Here is a 19,155-nt window from a genome sequence, read left to right as displayed (position 1 = left end):
ATTCTGGCCTACTGCGCACTCGAAGAAAGTTTGGGACCCCATCCCAGCGCCGCCCCAGCCCTGGCCGAGTCCCCGCCGGCCCCGGGCCCCTGGCTTACCTGCCGCTCCCGACGGTGCGTCCGCGGCCTCCCGGTGTCGCCAGTTGGTCACCCCCTCGCCGGCCTGGACTGGACTGGCGTTCAACGCCCCGCCCCGTCGCGCCGGCCCCAGCCGGGCGCTGGGGTCCGCCCCGGTCCCGCCCGCGTCCCGCCCTGTTCGCGCTCCTCCCAAGTCCCTGAGGACTTACTAGTGTCTTCGGATTTTAAGGCAGTACGTAATCATAGTTGGAAACTCAAAACTACAGGAAAAGATCACTTCTTCCCACTCCTCCCGACTCCCAGCGGCAAGCGCTTGCTTTTGATTCTTCTTTGCCTATATATATCTACGTATTTTACTTGTTTTGTACGATGTTTTGCTTGTCGCTTTTTTTTTACTTCACATTTTTGCATGAACATTTTTCTTGTCACTAAATATTCTTCAAGAGCATAATTTTAAAGCCACAAAGTATTCTATCACACAGCTATTGCTGATTTATTAAATCGGTTTCCTACTTTTAAGGACATTTAAATTGTTTCCCATTTTTCTCATTATGAGACATAAATCAGTGATGAACATCCTTGACAATTCTATGCTTTTAAGCCAAATGTACTTTTCAAGTTTTAAACTTCAAACGTCCAGATGCAGAGATAGATGGAGCTTAGAACCTCTGCCCCTGGGAACTAAGACACTGCCTGCCTGAAGTTACTTCAACCAGGAAAGCAGGTGTTTTAGAGTCAGAAATCCTGGGATGTAGATCACTACAATCAGTGCAAAACATTGTGTTGGGGGCTTTGCACCTGTAGTCTCAACCCTTACAGCCACTAACTGTAGAATGTACTAGTCATTCCATTTTACAGGCAAGGAAATAGGTTCTGGGAAGTTTTGAAACGCTGCCGGAGTTTACATAGTTCCAAAGTCCATGGTTTTTTTCCATTACGCCAAGGCTTCGGGTAGATGAACGGCTTTGTTTAAGGTGCTTATCTTGTGCTAGTAGCTGCAGATCGGCACTGCGCTGAATGTTCACAGCCTGTTGACACTTTTCCTTTTTGAATGGGGAGGGGTGTGACTTGACAAAACACAGCTAGAAATGAATGCGGTTGGACAACCAGGACAACCTCGGGATTCCAAACCCATCACTAAACACTTTTCTTTACATTATTATCTCCAGCGGCCAGTCCCGCTTTCACAGAGCAAGGCTTAGGAAGGAGGAACCTGTGGACTTATCTGGAAGCTCATTTGCATACTAAACATAAGTGAGAGCAGTGTGTTTAGTACTAGAAAGCATAGTAAGCAAGGTTACCACTTGGATTGTAGTGAGACCAATTAAAATAAAGGTGTTGTTTAAATTGCCCCCTCCACACACACTGTGTATGTTTATTTGTATATAACTTAAGTAGGAGTTACTCAGGGGCACTGGCAGACATTATGGTGGGCCAACTCCCCCAGCCACCCCAACCCTTCAGTGTAAGTTCAGTTTGGGGTCAAAGACCTCACTTTAGGAAGTCCCCTCCCAAAGGGAGCAAGAACGCCCCGGGGCAAGTACGGTTCTGCTCAATATCAGTTTACCCCTGGATCACAGAACAGAGCCCTCGTGAACTGCAAAGCCCTGCGGCATCTGGCCACGTCTCCTGACATACCTTCATGCTGTCTGCACTTGGACCCCTTCTCCAGAAAGTACGCTCCACTTTCTAGGACTGCTACAATGATTTCAAGGGGATTCATTTTCCAGCCAGCAATCACATCCACCCCCTGGGAAAGTGGGCCGTGGGGATGCACACAGACAAGCCCCACACAAGCCTTGCTCCATGTTCTGATCATGGAATCAAGATTGTGTTGACTGAAAGAAAAACACACAACGTAAAACTTGTGAGTTAAGTTTTATTCGGGGACCTTACTAAGGACCATAGCCTCTCAGATAGCTCTGAGAAACTGCTCCAAAGAGATTAGGGAGGAGCCAGAATATACAGGATCTTTTTTGCTGGGAAAAACACATATTCAAGCATAAAAAGGTTACTGCTGATCCCAAAGAACAGCTACCTCAAGTTGATTATCTTAGTGTTCTATGTATGGGAAGATGCAAGAATCTGGGGCCATTAAAATTTTTTCCTAGATATGCATCTTAACTATATAAGGACCCTTATATCCAAAGCACAGAATGCCTCCTGTTTTTTATTTTTTCCCTCCACCCGGAATTCCCCTCAGGGTGCACTGTTGGTGGGTGACTGCAGTGGCCAATGGCTTAATCCTGTAGAACTAGAATGGCAGGCAATGTTTTTTTCTTGACAATTATAATCCTAAAAGAACATCGGAAGCCCCAGGCCCAGGGTGACCATTCACAATAGGTAGTCAATAGTGATGTCTCCTTCTCTGGACCCCATTGTATGCCTGGATAAAAGGGATAGGGCCTTATCTGCAGGACCCTTAGCAGATTATTAATTAAGCCCCTACTGTCTGCCAAGCAGACAGGAATTTCCGGTTCTAGAGATGACAAAACTGAAGGACACAGCCCTTGACCTCAAGAAACTCACAGTCTAAGGGAGATAGTAAAAGACCAGATAATTACAGTTTTGTCAATTTTACCAGTGCTGAGATAGAGGAGTGTTCACTTGGTTCTGTGGGATCCCAGAAAAAGGAGCATGGTGTGGGAGTGAAGGATGTTTCAAGAAAGACTCTTCAGGGGGAATTCCCTGGCAGTCCAGTGGTTAGGACTCCAGGCTTCCACTGCAGGGGGCCCAGATCGATCCCTGGTCGGGAACTAGGATCCCACAAGCCTCACCACATGGCTGGGGGGAAAAAAGAAAGAAAGACTCTTGAGAGGCAGTAACACCTGATTCCATGTTGGTGGATGTTTAAGAATCAGCCTAGCTGGTGCAGGGGCAGGGAAGCAGGTTCTCCAGGTAGACAGAACAGCATCTGAAGCAAGGAGCTTAGCAAGGAGCTTGCCCCTTGACCCAGCAATCTTGGATGAGGCTGGTGGAGTGGGACAAGAGTGGTAAGAAATAGGGCTGGGCAAGGAGGCAGGGGTCCAGAAATTGAAATTTTACCCTAGGGCAACGGGGAGCCAAGAGACTGTCAAAAGCCTTCTAGAAGGAGTTTGGGAGGATGGGGGAAGCTTGGTGGTATGCCTGGGGTAAAGTTGCCAGCTTCAGCAAAGAAAGATGCAGGACGATCAGTTAAATTGAACTTCAGACAAACAACAAATCACTTTTAGCATAAGTATGTCCCATTGCCCCATACAATGTTGGGAAATACTTACACTATTTATTTGTTTCTTATCTGAAGTTTAGATTTAAGTGGGTGTCATGTATTTTTCTGGTGACCCTGCTCTGGGAGAAAAGTCAAGTCAGTGGCCGCAGGAAAGGTGGGGGATGAAAGGCATCAGGGTGATGTTTATTTTAGGGATGGAGTAGCCTAAGTTTACTGATTGATGACAGGGGGTGGAGTGGTTCCCTGGAGCCCAGATGGACCCCAGGGAGTGGGTGGGAAAATTTGACTGGAGTGGGGGTAAAAGCAAGCAAAGGGCTCGCCTGCCCACGGCAAGGGAAGCCAAGCACTGGCGGCTGGAGTTTGCAGCAAAGTAAGGGTTTATTACAGGGCGCCAAGCAAGGGAGTGGAGTGGGAGGCAAGCCCCAAATCCACTCCAAGTTGGTCTTTGAGTTGGGGGCTTTTTAAAGGGGGAAGCACAAAGAGACTGGGATTAATCATCATTTTATGACATTTCTGTGACATTTCTTAATCGCAGTTTCGGGAGTCGCGATGTCTCTTGTTTACAATTCTCTGGCCAGGTGATCCATGACTCCAGGGTCCATTAGCTCATTGTGCCCAGAAGGAACAGCCTGAGTTTGTATGTTAATAATGATATCCATAATAACAATTTTAGTATATTAACGATGTTACCAGACAACAGCAATTTTAGTCATTAGTGTTCAGTTAGCAAAGAATTGAAGTCAGAGGGGACAAGAAAGGGAATGAAGTTTTGGATAGAGAGATTAATCATAAACTCAGTAAGGGAACTCAGTTTTAGGGGGACTTGGTTTTCAGAGGATCCAGAGAACCTTCTCTGCTGCCCAACCCCAGAGCTCCACTAACTGGTCCCACACATTCCTCCTGCCATATGCCCTGTTACTTAGAGCTTATGTGTTACTCTACCCAAGTGAGGTCTTTTCATTTATCACTAACTTTCTCAAAGAAGTTGCCTTTTTTCAGAGGACTTTGTATTACTGAATTGAGGCATTTAACCTGGCCTGGGGTAAATATGCCTCTTTCTCCTTTTGGAAGGCAAGGACAAAGTCTCATTTATCTCTAGGCCTCAGCACAGCCCATCCCCATCATCCGTTGAATTTAAGGAATTCTAATGCTCTAAACTGGCGTCAGGACAAGGATCTCAGGCAGGAATGACAGATATTAGAGTAGGGGGAAGGACAGAGTTCTTTCCCCTAAAAATTAGCCTTAATATCTATAAACATTAGTTAGCACTTTCATAAAGAAATAGGGAGTGGAAAGAATAGTGGATTCAATGTCCCAGGAGCAACAGCGTGTCCCAGGTTTGCCAGGAGTGGCTGTGAGGCCTGGGCCCATCTCTTTATCTATAATGGGTTGAATGGGTCTAATCGTACTGCGCTTTCCTATCTCCTATGACTTTCAATGCCTCAAATGAAATCATCTATGTGAAAGGCATTGAAAATGGCACACGGTGATGTTGTTAGTGACTCTACCAGACTAGACAGAGCTGGAATCAGGTTAGATAAGAGCTTCTCCTTCCCAGGAGGAAGGCTGGGCTACAGAACCAGCCTGACATTCACCGCACCGCGATGGCCAGGCAGGGTGCAGGGTACAGTGCTTTCCCATCTTCCCTGACCACCAGAATCATGCAAGGGGCTTGTGAAAATATATAGATTTTCTTGGGGATACCTCTTTCTAGACCTCTGAATCAGAATCTTCAGGGAATGTGCAAATGAATCCCCGAAGGAGAATAATTATCAGCCAGCTTTGGTGCTAGACAGACCTGGGTTCTGTTTAAATTATTTAATAGGGGTTTGTGACATTGGGCACATTACTTCTCTGAGCCTTGGTATCCTTATCCATATAAAAGGAGGTGATAATATAGGACGGTAAGGATTTAAAATAGCAGTTTTAAAGGGCTTGGGACCTAGCAGAAACTCAATTGCTACTGTTGTTTGTGAGATAGAAACCCAGTGACTCAGTGATTAACACAACCTCAGTTTGGCCAGCTATACGATTTCGTTTGGAAGACTAAACAGGACCTAGATGAAGGAATTTGCGGTAGCTCAAGAGGCCCAGGTTCCTTCCAGCTGTGTGCTCCCGCCCACTGTGGACCTCGGCCTTCTGAGTCAGCCCCACCTATGGGGGGATTCCCAGCTTTTGCAGCACCCCCTCCTGGTTAGATTGGGAAAACCTTCACTTGCATTTGTCTAAACAACTCCCCTCTCGAAAAAAACCCAACAGCTATTTCCTCTTATTTCCAGCCCTAGATAATAGCTGCCCTGGAACCTCTCATTACCATTAACTGCATCCGCCATGATCTCAATTTCAAGCACCCCACGCTCTGACCACCATCTCTCTTTCCAGCTCAAGGACCCTGCCGCCAACAACTCCGTGACCGCATTGGGAATGACCATCTATGAATTGTCTTCCCTGTGTCTCCCAGCCTCAATTCCCTCCTTAACCAGCTCAGATCCATCATTAGAATCACTCCATTCCTTTACCCCTCTCTGCCTTGTGGTACTCAACAGGCAAAACTGCAGCGCTGCACCCACATGCTGAAAAGGAGGAGAAAAACATGCAAGGCACCTACTGGTCTCACTCTGAGTTCAGAAGACAGGTTTTTCTCATCCATTCATATTAACATTCCCAGCCACACTTTCTCCAGTCTCTTCAAACTCCAGCACCTGCTCCACATCCTCACTCACAGCCTTGAACTTGCTTCCTATGTCACTGAGCAAAGAAAAGAACTGCCACCTGTATCTCCACTTGGCTATCTAATAGCTGACTGCTTCTCAAAATTTATGTGCAAACAAATCACATGGGGATCTTGTTAAATGCAGATTCTGCTGCAGTAGGGTGGGTGGAGCCTGAGAGTCTGCATTTCTAATGTGCTCCAGGTGATGCTGGGGTGCTGGTGTGGAGACCACACTCTGAGTGATGAGGTAATGGGCATCTCAACCTTAATAGGTCCAACATTTAACTCCTAATCCCTAACCTCCATCCATAGCCCAGTCTGAATGAGGATTCTCGCAGCTTCCTCCTTCTCCATCAAGGATGCAAGATGCACAGGAGGGGATGGAGAGAGGGACATCAAAAGGAAGTCCAGGGCTTCCCTGGTGGCGCAGTGGTTGGAGAGTCCGCATGCCGATGCAGGGGACACAGGTTCGTGCCCCAGACCGGGAAGATCCCACGTGCCGCGGAGCGGCTGGGCCTGTGAGCCATGGCCCCTGAGCCTGCGCGTCCAGAGCCTGTGCTCCGCAACAGGAGATGCCACAGCAGTGAGAGGCCCGCGTACCGCAAAAAAAAAAAAGGGAACTCCAGCTTTGTGAGTGCTGTCCAACAGAAATATGGTGTGAGCCACATGAGTAATTTAAAAATTTCCAGTAGCCACACTTAGAAAGTAAAAAGAAACAGGTGAATTTAATTTTAGTAATATATTTATTTAACCCAACATATCTAAAAATGTTATTTCAACATTTAGTCAGTATAAAAAATTATTAATGAGATTTTTTTCATGCTAAGTCTTTGAAATCCAGTATGTAGTGTACACTTAAAGCACATCTCAATTTGGATGTTCAATTTTCATCAGAAATACTGAATCTTTATCTAGATTTCATAAAATGTACAGTTGAAAAAGTGAATTGACAAAGTTTGGTCCAAACATATTTGAGTGTTTTCCAGTAACTGAAACAAGTATCGATTTTTATATTTAAATGTAAATGAATTGAAATTAATATTAGATTTCTCAGTTGCACTAGCCGTATTTTAAGTATTCAGTGGCTAGTGGCTACCTTATTGGACAGCACAGACCTAGAGCAATTATGCTGTGGTCATCAATTGGGAGAAGACTCTTGGGGTCAGGGTCTATGCTGTAATTCATCTCAGAGCACACCACCTCAGATGCATGGCCTAGGGCCTGCACTCAGTACTTTTTCCTGGAAAGAATTTATTCCCCAGTCAAAAAATTGACCTCGGGCTTCCCTGGTGGCGCAGTGGTTGAGAGTCCGCCTGCCGATGCAGGGGACACGGGTTCGTGCCCTAGTCCGGGAGGATCCCACATGCTGCAAAGCAGCTGGGCCCGTGAGCCATGGCCACTGAGCCTGTGTGTCTGGAGCCTGTGCTCCGCAACGGGAGAGGCCACAACAGTGAGAGGCCCGTGTACCGCAAAAAAAAAAAAAAGATCGGTTTCCAAACATGACCACTAGGGGACAGGATCTGGCTATCATCCCTTGGCAAGGAAAGGGGGACCCTTAACAGTTTTCTAGGCTGAAGATCATTCAGCGCAGCGTTTTTCATGCTGCTGGTCATGACCCATTAGTAACATCAATTAAGTGGGTGATACCTACATTCAAAAAAAGGCTAGAAAAATATGAGAATATAAGCATTGCTATTGTTCTGTGTAACTTTGTTTCAGTTTTATTTATAAATGTATTGTGTATGGGTCTCCATGTAAAAAAAAAATGTCTTTCCTAACTGTGAGTCACGGTCACTTTAAATCACTTTAATCTCCCTTGTCTACAGATAATGAAACCAAACCCACTAGTTGACCAGTGTTGAAGCTAGAAAATGGGGACATGAGAGCTCCTTCTCTTTTCTCCTCTTTCTTCACATGTTTTACATTCTCCATAATAAAAAGTTAATTTAAGAAGAAACTGAGCTCAGAGCAGTGAAATGTCATCTGATGGGCTCACAGTTAGGAGTGGCAGAGCCAGAACTCAACCCAACCCTTCAATACTAATTTAGCAGGTATTTCTGAGGGGTAGACTATGTGTCAGGTCCTGTGCTAAACAATAGGGAGACAGGAGTGGATGAAATAAGCACAGCCCCTGCCCTCCTGGAGCTTGCAGACCAGTCGGGAAGATAGACATTAGTCACTAACTTCACAAGTAAATGTATTGTTATGAACACTAATACCTGCACTGAAGGACAATGGACCCAGCACCCACAAGAACAGCACACGGGGACCTCGTTTAGATTGGAGAGGCCAAGGCAGCTGCTCTGAGAAGCTGGCATCGAAGAGCAGCCTGAGTCACACAGGCTGTGTGTGTGTGTGTGTGTGTGTGTGTGTGTGTGTATGTGTGTGTTATGGGTGTGTATATGGTGTGTGTGTGATATGTGTGCATATACTGTGTGTGTGTATAGTGTGTGTGTGTGTATGTGTGTGTATGACATGGATGTACGTATGGTATGTATGTGTGTGTTTGGGAGTGTACATGGGTGGTATGTATGTGTATGTGTGTATATGTGTATGTGTATATGTACGTGTATCGTATGGGTGTGTTTATGGTATATGTGTGTATGTGGTATGTGAGTATATGTATGAATGGTGTGTGTGTAGGGGTATATGTGTATATAGTGTGTGGGTATAGGTGTATGGGGTGTGTGTGTGTGTGTGTGTGTGTGTGTGTGCAGTGGCAGGCATGCTGTTATTATTCTCTGAGTGAACAAGCTATGTGAAGGCAGTGGAGGCTACTCGGAAGCTGAAAGAGCTTGGGGTGTTCCAGAAACTTCCAGGAGACTCGTGTGCCTGGAGAGTGGTGAGCACTGGGCATGGCCTAAGAGGAGACTGGGGAGGTGGGCAGGGCCAGATCTGCAGGACCTCCTGGGTCTTGTTAAGAATTTGGAGTTTTACCTTATAGGGAAGCCATTGAATAGGGGAGGGACATGATTTGGGCTGTATTTTAAGAAAACCCTCTAGCTCCAAGTGGAGAATGGGTTGGGGTTGGAGCCTTGGAGCAGAGAGGCCGATTAGGAGCTGTCTCAGTGAGTGGGTGAAAAGTGGTACCCGGCCTTCACCTCTGAAGGGTCAATACGCCCCCAAACCCACATATCTTCTCTGGCCTCATTTGGCTGCCTACCTTCCACTTGTCCCCAAACCCATCTCCACCCTTCTCCACTGTGCTCAGGGCTGGCCTGGGTGGACACAGCAGGGGGCCCTTTGTCCTCCAGCTTCAGCTGGGTTTGGCCAATGGAGAGCCCCACAGGAGAGGGGCGGCCAGGAGCCAGTGGGGCTGGGGTATTTGTTCTCCCTCCCAAAGGGTCATCCCACAACCAGAGGTCACAACTGCAGTCAGGTGGCCCTGTCCTCCAAACTCTGTCCCTCCAAGTTCCATAACTGCTCCCTCCCCGCACCTGTCAGGCCTAGAGGTGGTGACACAGTCCCACTGTCCCTAGCCCTGGAGAACTGCACTGTCCGTTGTGTTTCCTATCCCCTGCCCATCACCTGTAGAGCAGTCCTTCCGTAAAGTTCTCCTCTGGCTACCACTCTGACCGAACCACTTCCTACCCCACTCCCTACCCCAGCTGGCAAAACAGTATCAGTGGAAAGAGCCTGGACTTGGGTCAGATAAAACCAGGACTGGACCTGGCTCTGTCATTTATTAGCTCTGTGTGGGTAGTCGCAGCCTCTCTGAGCCAGTGTGTTCATATTATTGTAAGGACACTGTTATCTTAGGACGATGAAATAACACATGCAAGGGCTTGGTGCATGCCTAGGGCGTAACAGACAATCATACACGCTAGTTCCGTTCTTCTCCCTTGCCCCGCACCGAGCAAACACTTGTGCCTCTGTAATGGGTCAGCGCTAGGTGCTGGGGTGATGGGCACACCAGGAAGCACAGGGCACCATTTCTGCCTGCACGGAGGCCACAGTGGCTCCCCCAGCTTGACTCCTCATAATTCAAAGTGGAAAGTAGTGAGGGTTACATTTCAAACCATTCATTTCTTTTTGACTACTAGGTGGCAGGCATTTTTCCAGAGTCCGGAGGTAGTGACCAGACATTGCAAAGAGTTGTGGTGAGCAGAGGGGCTTCAAAGAGGACGTTGCATTTACTTTTAGCTTTAAAGGAGTTGTTACTCAAAAGTAGGGGCATATCAGTCTCCCTGGTCCTGAACTTTACCCTCCTTCCTTCCTCCCCCTGGAAGAGCCTGCAAAATTCCCCAGACTGAGAACCTGGGCCTTAATTAGTTACAGTTACTCCTGGAGCATCTTAGATTATCTCGGGTGTGCTGGGGTGGAAGGTATCTTGAGAAGTGAGCCTTAAAAGATTTCTCCAGGTGTGGTAGGGCAGGCGTAAGGGGGCAAAAGCACAGAACAGTGACCACTGCAGGCTGACTGAAAGCTGGGGACATGGAAGGGAGAGGTGGGAGCATAAAACACTAGAAAACTGGGTTGAGACCATATTTGCTAAACCAAAAGCCATGTGAATTTAATACTGCAGATACTGGCTTTGAGCAGGGGGCAGACCCAATTCAGAGCTGGGCTTCCAAAGCCTTTGTCTAATAACCTAAGTAAGGTGGGCAGGGGCTGGAGGTGCCCACGATGGACCACGTGTTGGGACTCAAGTGCCCAAATTTGGGTGATGGCTGAGCACTCACGAGGACCAGACCTTGATGTTGCAAGAATGATACATGGTACAATAATATCAATGAACATTTAGTAAGTACCCATGATGAACTTGGCACTATGTTCTTTACTTGAGTAATTGTGGTTAATCCTTAATAAATAGCTCGGTGCAAACTATCAATCCTTTTTGCAGAGAAGAGACTAAGCCCCTCACCCCCTACACCTGCCCCACCACACCTGGAGATGACCAGAAAGAGGATGGGCATTTAGGTTTGGAACTCCAGGGGAACTCCAGGGGGAAGCTGGGGTGGACATTTCTCCTTGGGAGTAATGAGTGGTGTCAAGTGATTGCTGAAGTTAGGGGAAGCAGTGAAAGTGAGGGACAACAGCAGAGGGGGAAGCGTCTAGGGATGTGAGAAGAGAGCCAGAAGACACTGTCACAGGGAAGGCGAAGAAGAAAGAAGGCTCGGCCTGGAGGTTAGGTGACAAGGACTGAACATTGACAAACACGTTTGAGGTTCAAGGGGTCAGAGCCAAATTACGACGGAATGGTGAGGGCAGAGGCTCAGTGGGGTGGCCTGAGAATAGATGGGAAGTGAAAGTAGAGGCAGCAAGGAGGACACTTTCTTCGTTTTAATAAAATAATACTTTTAAAATTAAAATAGTATTACCTTCTCATCATAGACAGTCAGGAAATATCTTTTTATACAAATGTGATTTTTTAAAACTTTTATTTTGGCTGCATTGGGTCTTCGCTGCTGCGCGCGGGCTTTCTCTAGTTACGGCGAGTGGAGGCTGCTCTTCACTGTGGCACATGGGCTTCTCATTACGGTGGCTTCTTTTGTTGCGGAGCACGGGCTCTAGGCGAGCGGGCTTCAGTAGTTGCAGCACACAGGCTCAGTAGTTGCGACACACAGGCCCTAGAACACAGGGGCTTCAGTAGTTGCCGCACGTGGGCTCAGCAGTTGTAGTGCACAGGCTTAGTTGCTCCGCGGCATGTGGGATCTTCCCAGACCAGGGTTTGAACCCGTGTCCCCTGCATTGGCAGGAGGATTCTTAACGACTGCACCACCAGGGAAGTCCCCAGAACATATTTTTAAAGTATAAAAAAATAAGACAAGTGATACCCCATGAACCCATCAAAGATCATCACTGATAGCATTTTCGATACTTTTTATGCATTTTTGCTTATAGCAGTCATATCAATTACACAAAATTTATACTGCTTTTCCTCCCACTTTAGATTAAAATGTAAAAGTTACCCACAGTACTAGTTTGGGTGCTTTTGGCTGCAAGTATCAAAAAACCCAACTAAAAGTGGCTTAAACAGTAAGGACAATTTTTATCTCACATAACAAGAAATCCAGGGGCCAATCCAGACCGGTTAATTCAGGGGCTCAGTTATGTCTTCAAGGACACTGGTTCCATCCCCACTTTTGCTCTGCCATCTTTAGCTGTTGGAATAGCCTCTTAGGCTGCATACTCACAGTCCTAAAATGCCTGCCATAGTTCCAGGCATCACAGGCAAATGACAGCATCCTGGAGCAAGAAAAGAGCACAGCCCTGTATATCCCGGGGTTTTTTTGTTTTTTTAAAAATATATTTATTTATTTTTGGCTGCATTGGGTCTTCGTTGCTGTGCGCGGGCTTCTCATTGAGGTAGCTTCTCTTATTGTAGATCATGGGCTCTAGGCACGCAGTCTCAGTAGTTGTGGCATGCGGGCTTCAGTAGTTGTGGCGCACGGGCTCAGTAGTTGTGGTGCACAGGCTTAGTTGCTCCGTGGCATGTGGGATCTTCCCGGACCAGGGCTCGAACCCGTGTCCCCTGCATTGGCAAGCGGATTCTTAACCACTGCGCCACCAGGGGAGTCCCTATATCCCATTTTGACAACTAGGAAAGGCCTATTTAGAAGGCCTCCAGCCTATTTCCCTCCCCATCTCAACCTGGAGCAAATCACCGTGTGACTTGATCTTTCGGTGCCTTGGTGTCCTTTGCCAATGTGAATTATAACCGTGTTTGATTCATAAGGTTGTCATGAGAGCATGATTTGTGCTATATAAATACTTGCTATTATTATCTAATGTCAAGAATTGAGTCATATTCCTCGGTCTAACCAATCACTTGGCAGGGCAATGAGAGCGCCAGTTGGCTTGGACCAATCAGGATCCCCCCCACTAGGGCTGGGGAGAGGCTCACTTGGAAGCTATGGCTGTTCATAGGCAAAACAGGGGTTAGCAAGGAAAAAAGGGAGAGTTGGAGAATGGCTATTAATCATCCAACAGGATCTGCCACACCTATATATTTTTTTTAATTTATTGAATGCTTAGTTGTACCAGGCACTATGTCAAGCATTTATTTATTAATTATTTATTTATTTATTTATTGGCCTCGCTGGCTTGCAGGATCTCCTCCCCCAACACACACCTGGGATTGAACCCATGTGCCCTGCGGTGGAAGCGCGCAGTCTTAACCACTGGACCACCAGGGAAGTCCCCTATATTGTTTTTTAAAAACAATGTTTATCGACATATCAACACTGTTTTATTTGTGTGTATTCTGTTTTTTTTTTTGTTTTTTTTTTGTTTTTTTCTTGCGTTATGCGGGCCTCTCACTGTTGTGGCCTCTCCCATTTGCGGAGCACAGGCTCCGGACGCGCAGGCTCTGCGGCCATGGCTCACGGGCCCAGCCGCTCCGCGGCACGTGGGATCTTCCCGAAACGGGGCACGAACCCGCGCCTCCTGCATCGGCAGGCGGACCCTCAAGCACTGCGCCACCAGGGAAGCCCTGTTTTTTTTTTTTAATTTTTTATTCTGAAGTTATTTCAGGCTTACAAAATACTTGCAAAAAAGTACAAGGAGGTCGCATACACCTGACACCTAGCTTCCCCAAATGTTCACTTCTTTTTTTTTTTTTTTTTTTCCTCTCACTGTTGTGGCCTCTCCCATTGCGGAGCACAGGCTCCTGACACGCAGGCTCAGCGGCCATGGCTCACGGGCCCAGCCGCTCTGCAGCATGTGGGATCTTCCCGGACCGGGGCACGAACCTGTGTCCCCTGCATCGGCATGCGGGCTCTCAACCACTGCGCCACCAGGGAAGCCTCAAATGTTCACTTCTTACTTTTAATGTATATTTATTTTTGGCTGTGTTGGGTCTTCATTTCTGTGCGAGGGCTTTCTTTAGTTGTGGCAAGCGGGGGCCACTCTTCATCGCGGTGCACGGGCCTCTCACTATCGCGGCCTCTCTTGTTGTGGAGCACAGGCTCCAGACGTGCAGGCTCAGTAGTTGTGGCTCACGGGCCCAGTTGCTCCGCGGCATGTGGGATCTTCCCGGACCAGGGCTCAAACCCATGTCCCCTGCATTGGCAGGCAGATTCTCAACCACTGCAGCCACCAGGGAAGCCCCACACTTCTTACTTTTAACTACAGTATTAGTATCAAAACCAGGAAATTAACATTGATACAATTCTAAGAATCCCTTTACAGTCTTTACTCAAAATTCGCCAGCTGTCCCGCAGTGTCCTTTTTCTGGTCCAGGATCCAATCCAGGATCATGCAATACATTGGGTTTTAACCATAAACACCATTTTAAAGCTGCACAGAGGTTCACAGAACCTTAACTCTTCCCCTATTGCCAGACCTGTTGGCTGCTTACAGTCTCACCATTGTGTACATTTCAAATGATATATTTGGGGCACATCTTTTGGGCAGGTGGCTAAAAAGGAATTACTGAGTCAAAGGATATGAATATTTTTAAAGGCTTGATGCATATTGGTAATTGCTTTCTAGGAAACTGTACCAATTGATACCTCCAGAAGTCATGTATAAATACTCATCTTCCCATATTTTTAGAAGCCTTCAGAATTGTATTACTGTCTTTAATCTCTGCTATTTTGATAGATGAAAATCTTGTCTCATTGTTTATTTTGCATTTTCTTGATTCTTTTGAGGTTTAACATTTTTTCATGTGTATATTAGCCATTTATCCCTTTATTAATTGGGCGTCTGTGTTTTCTCATTTATTTAAGGTCTTTATATATTAAGTAGATTAACTTTTTGACAAATTTGAGACAAGTATTTTCCACAAAAATTTTTTTGGCTTTTTATTTTGTTCATATTACCTCATAACATAAAGGTTAATTTTTTTTTTAAGGAACCAGAAGAGTAATTCTTTCCCTTGTTAAGTCTTCAGTTGCTTTTTGTCTGAGTTTAAGAGTAACATATGCCTATTAAAGAAAATTAGAAAAACACTTCTAATTGCTTTTAGCCCTAGAAAGTCTTCCACTGTCCAGAGATTGGACATGTATTTAATTTTCTTCTAATTTGGTGTGTTTTAATTTTATGTTCTTAGCACTTTAATTCACCTGGAATTTATTTTGGTGTATTCTGTGAAGCATGGGTCTAAATTGCTCTTTTCCAAATAGCTAATCAGTTATTTAAGCACCTTGCTTTCAGCACATTAATAACTAATCTTTCTGCTTCCCACTGTCAGTGTTAGCTATTGTTGCAATAATGCCACATAACAAGCAAATCCAAAACTGAGAGACATACAACAACAAGCATGTACTTCTCATTCGTGCCGCTGTGGGCAGGCTAAGTTTCAGCTCATCTAGGCTGGGCTTTGCTGGGCTAGGCTGGCTTCCAAGCTGTGAGTGGGGTCAGGTCACTTCCATGTGTCTTTCACTCTCCTTAAACCAGCAACTAACTACCCGACGGATGTTCTCATGGTGAAAGGCATGGCTACAGAGACCAAGTTCAACCATAATAGCACATTTAAGACCTCTGCTTGTATCATTCCATTGGCCAAAGCAAGTCACAAGGTCAAGCCCAACATCAGTGGTGCGGGAGAAATATATCGCACCTCCATGGAGGTGGTGCACAGTCACATGGTGAAGGGTGTGTTTTCAGGGAGAGATGAAGAATTGAGAACCGAAATGCAGTCTACCACACCCACGGAGACAGCCTTTCAGGAAGCTATGTTATGTTAAGATAAAGGCAGAACAGAATCTAGATAGGGACCCAAGGTCAAGAGAAGTTTGTTTTGTTTTAATTAATTTATTTTATTTTTGGCTGCGTTGGGTCTTCGTTGTTGCGTATGGGTTTTTTCTAGTTGTGGTGAGTGGGGCTCCTCTTTGTTGTGGTGCTCGGGCTTCTCCTTGTGGTGGCTTCTCTTGTGGAGCACGGGCTCTAGGTGCGCGGGCTTCAGTAGCTGTGGCACGTGGGCACAGTAGTTGTGGCTCGCGGGGTCTAGAGCGCAAGCTCAGTAGTTGTGGCACAGGGGCCTAGCTACTCCGCGCATGTGGGATTTTCCCGGAACAGGGCTCGAACCCTTATCCCCTGCATTGGCAGGCGGATTCTTAATCACTGCGTCACGAGGGAAGCCCCAAGAGAAGTTGTTGTTGTTGTTGTTGTTGTTTTGCAGTACGTGGGCCTCTCACTGTTGTGGCTTCTCCCATTGCGGAGCACAGGCTCTGGATGCGCAGGCTCAGCAGCCATGGCTCATGGGCCCAGCCACCCTGTGGCATGTGGGATCTTCCCAGACCAGGGCACAAACCCATGTCCCCTGCATCGGCAGGCGGACTCTCAACCGCTGCGCCACCAGGGAAGCCCCCAAGAGAAGTTTTTTAGGCAAGGAGATAACTCGAGTTTGCTTATACAGAGTGAGAAAAAGGGGTAGAGGGGTGGGTGGGCACATAAATTATTTACTCTAAAAAGCATATTGGCTGAAAGCAAAGGAATTGGAGCTGGGCCTGAGGTTTCCAATAACAACTGTGGATAATGAGAGGAGATCTCAGCAAAGTAAAAGATCTGCCAAACAGAGGCAACCTTAACCTTGACAGTGCCCCCTAAGCCAAATGTCTGCAAGCAATGAGGTATTACCAGGTATAAAGTGTAGGAGGGGGTGAATAATGAAGCATCAGTCTGGCTGGGGCAGAAGATTCTCATGGGAGAGGAGGTGAAAACAAAGCAGATTTGGAGCAGATATGTTCTGGAAGTCTTCCAGAACAGGCCAGGGCAGGGGAGGGTGGCTTCCTAGCCCTGCATGAGTCCCCCAAAACACCCACTCTCACTCCTTATCCCCAGCCTTGTCCAGCTCCCTGCATTTCCTGAAATGTATCTTGGATAATTAGCAATAATTTTGTAAATGTGTGTGTAGCATGAGATTAGATTTAGGATTCAGTCATCTCTGTATCCCTGCAGGCTCATGCTTGAGCCTGCATTTCCTGTTTCAGATGACAGGGACTGTGTTTTAATTTCTCAATATAATGCCTGGCACAGCCTTACCTGCAGAAAAGTGTGTTCACAGTGACTTTTGATGAGGCTCTGTAATTCTTCACTTTGCACATATAGACACAGACTTAGAGACATGCAAGCTCCCTTGGCCCGGAAGGGCCTTCTACAAACTAGCTTGTCAGTCTTCTCACTCCCGCCTCTTTTGCGGCATACACAGGGGTTTAATTCAATTCTATCTGATTTTTGTTTATTGAGAGCCTTTTATGTGCCAGACACTGAGAAGCAGCAGCTGAATTGTGGGTAAGGAGACAGGGAGGGAGCAGGCTATAGCTCTGGCCTTCAATATGTATCCACATAAAAGAAACTTCATGTCTGGGGTTACTGAATGAAACCCAGGATTAGGTGTTCGGATTACAATTCAGTTTGGGGATAATTTAACCCATCTCTTGGCTTTTTTGGGGCAGGGGGAGGAATGAGGCCTCCAGTTCATTGTGTGTAATGATCCTATACCTCTATACTCTCCACACTGGGGACTCAGTCTTTAGATTCAGCTATCTAATAAGAGTACATCAGAGGGAGAGAGAAAAAGTGTGGTTTGGGGGTCAGGTTATCTAGCCTCTCTCAGGCCAGAGCACAGGCCGAAGCCCAAAAAGCAAGAGAAGAAAACAAGAGCAGTGCCTCCCGGGCTTCCCTCCCCAACTATCTCCCCGCTGGGGAGATAGCTACCTTCACTGTTTGCAGATTTCTTTCCCTCCCTGTGCTGGGCTAGGGCTAGAGCTGGAGCCAGAAGGAGCCCACCCCTAGCTCCAGTTTGCCCAAATTTGTAGATGTCACCACACCTGTCTTTACAATTCCTTCCAACCCACTGACCTTAACAACTCCTAGAACTCATTGGGAAGGCAGCATGGTGTGTGTGGGGGGGGTGATTAATGATGTGGAAACCCCACTGGTCTTGGGATGCCTTGGGTCCTAGTCCTGCCTCTGCCATCCATTGCTGTATAATCTTGGTTGAATCACTCCCTCAGCCTCTGTGGCCTCTTCTTATCCTTCAGGGCATGGCTTACATGTCATCTGCTCAGGGAGGCCCTCCCATCTAAATTGGCCCTCTCTGTCCTCCATATCATTGCCCCCTCTGTTCGATTTCTTTATAGCACCACAATTTGTAATCACACACAGGTAGCAATGTATGTGTACATATACACGTATATGTAAATATAGATAAATACATATATAATTATATTTGTTTGCTTATTTGGTTTGTTTCTCTGCTGGATTCTAGATTGTAGGCTCCAGGAATGAAGAGACTGTGTGTCTTTGATTCTTGCATTCTCAGAGCCTGGCACAGTGCCTGGCACAAAGGAGAACACAGAAAAGTAATTTAGTGAATGAATAAATGAATGAATGGCAGCTGACCCATGTGATCTCCCGGGTTCCTTCCAGCTGAAAAAGTTTATGAGGCTACGGTTTCCCGCCAAGAGGCCCATTCCAGGGGCTCTCTCAGAGTTCCCTGTTGGGGGAAGGTGGGAGGGTGTGGGGCCGAGCCCCGGACTCCAGCGATTTTATACCGGGATTAGCGCAGATCAGATGCCGGCTCCGGCCACGCCTCCCGACCGGCCAGCCGGGGGCGGGGCCAGGCCACCTTCAGCCGGGTGACATTCCAAGCGTGCACCAGGCCAGGGACGGCGAGTGGGCGGGTGCGAACGCGAGCCAATGAAGGGGCGGGACCAGAACGCCCCCAGTCCCCCAGCTTGCGGGTGCAGGGGGCGTGGCCCCAACCCCTCAGGTTCTCCAAGTGGGGGCCTGGGCCGAGCCGTCGCCTAGCAACGCCCCGCCCCGCCCCCTGGGCGGCCTCGGGCGCCTACCCCCAGCATGGCCTGGCAAGGCTGGCCTTCGTCGTGGCTGTGGGTCGCCAGCTGCGGGCTGCTGCTCCTTGTCCTCGTCCTGCTCGTGAGCCCCAGCAGCTGCCGAGCGCGGCGGACCCTCCGTAGCCTGTTCATGGCGCGTAGAAAGCGGCTGCTCCTCCGAATCGGGTTCGTGCCGGGCTCCGGCGGGATGCGGGGCTCGGGAAAGCGGTCGCGCTGGAAAGGGGGACTGAAGAGGGGTGCCGGCGGAGGGTTTAGGGGTTCTGACGGGGCTAGGGCTAGGGGATCCAGGGCCAGAGAAGAGCGATCGGAGAGGCAGGCTGGAGAAGCCACTCATCTGGGGGGACTGAGGAAGAGAAGTTGGGGGTGGAAAATTGGGTTGGGCTGGGGAAAGCAGTTTGCGGCGGGGGTGGG

At 47.5% G+C, this 19,155-nt stretch overlaps 1 protein-coding gene across 2 annotated transcripts in view; it reads left to right on the top strand.

The window, feature by feature from the left end:
* PNKD (PNKD metallo-beta-lactamase domain containing) overlaps positions 1–19,155 on the top strand; it is a 58,375-nt gene that overhangs the window by 19,465 nt on the left and 19,755 nt on the right. Inside the window, exon 1 of one of the 2 annotated variants that reach the window (XM_007451421.1) lies at positions 18,749–18,909. The exons of the other annotated variant lie outside the window; for it this stretch is intronic. Coding sequence (XP_007451483.1) covers positions 18,749–18,909 — 161 coding nt within the window. Of the gene's footprint in view, positions 1–18,748; positions 18,910–19,155 lie in introns of those variants that run through there. 2 annotated transcript variants of the gene reach the window in all.

Source organism: Lipotes vexillifer, unplaced genomic scaffold, assembly GCF_000442215.2.
Source record: "Lipotes vexillifer unplaced genomic scaffold, Lipotes_vexillifer_v1.1 scaffold1145, whole genome shotgun sequence".
Taxonomy (NCBI): domain Eukaryota; kingdom Metazoa; phylum Chordata; class Mammalia; order Artiodactyla; family Lipotidae; genus Lipotes; species Lipotes vexillifer.
Note: the sequence above shows the minus strand (reverse complement) of the source record. Positions and strands in the feature narration are given on the sequence as shown.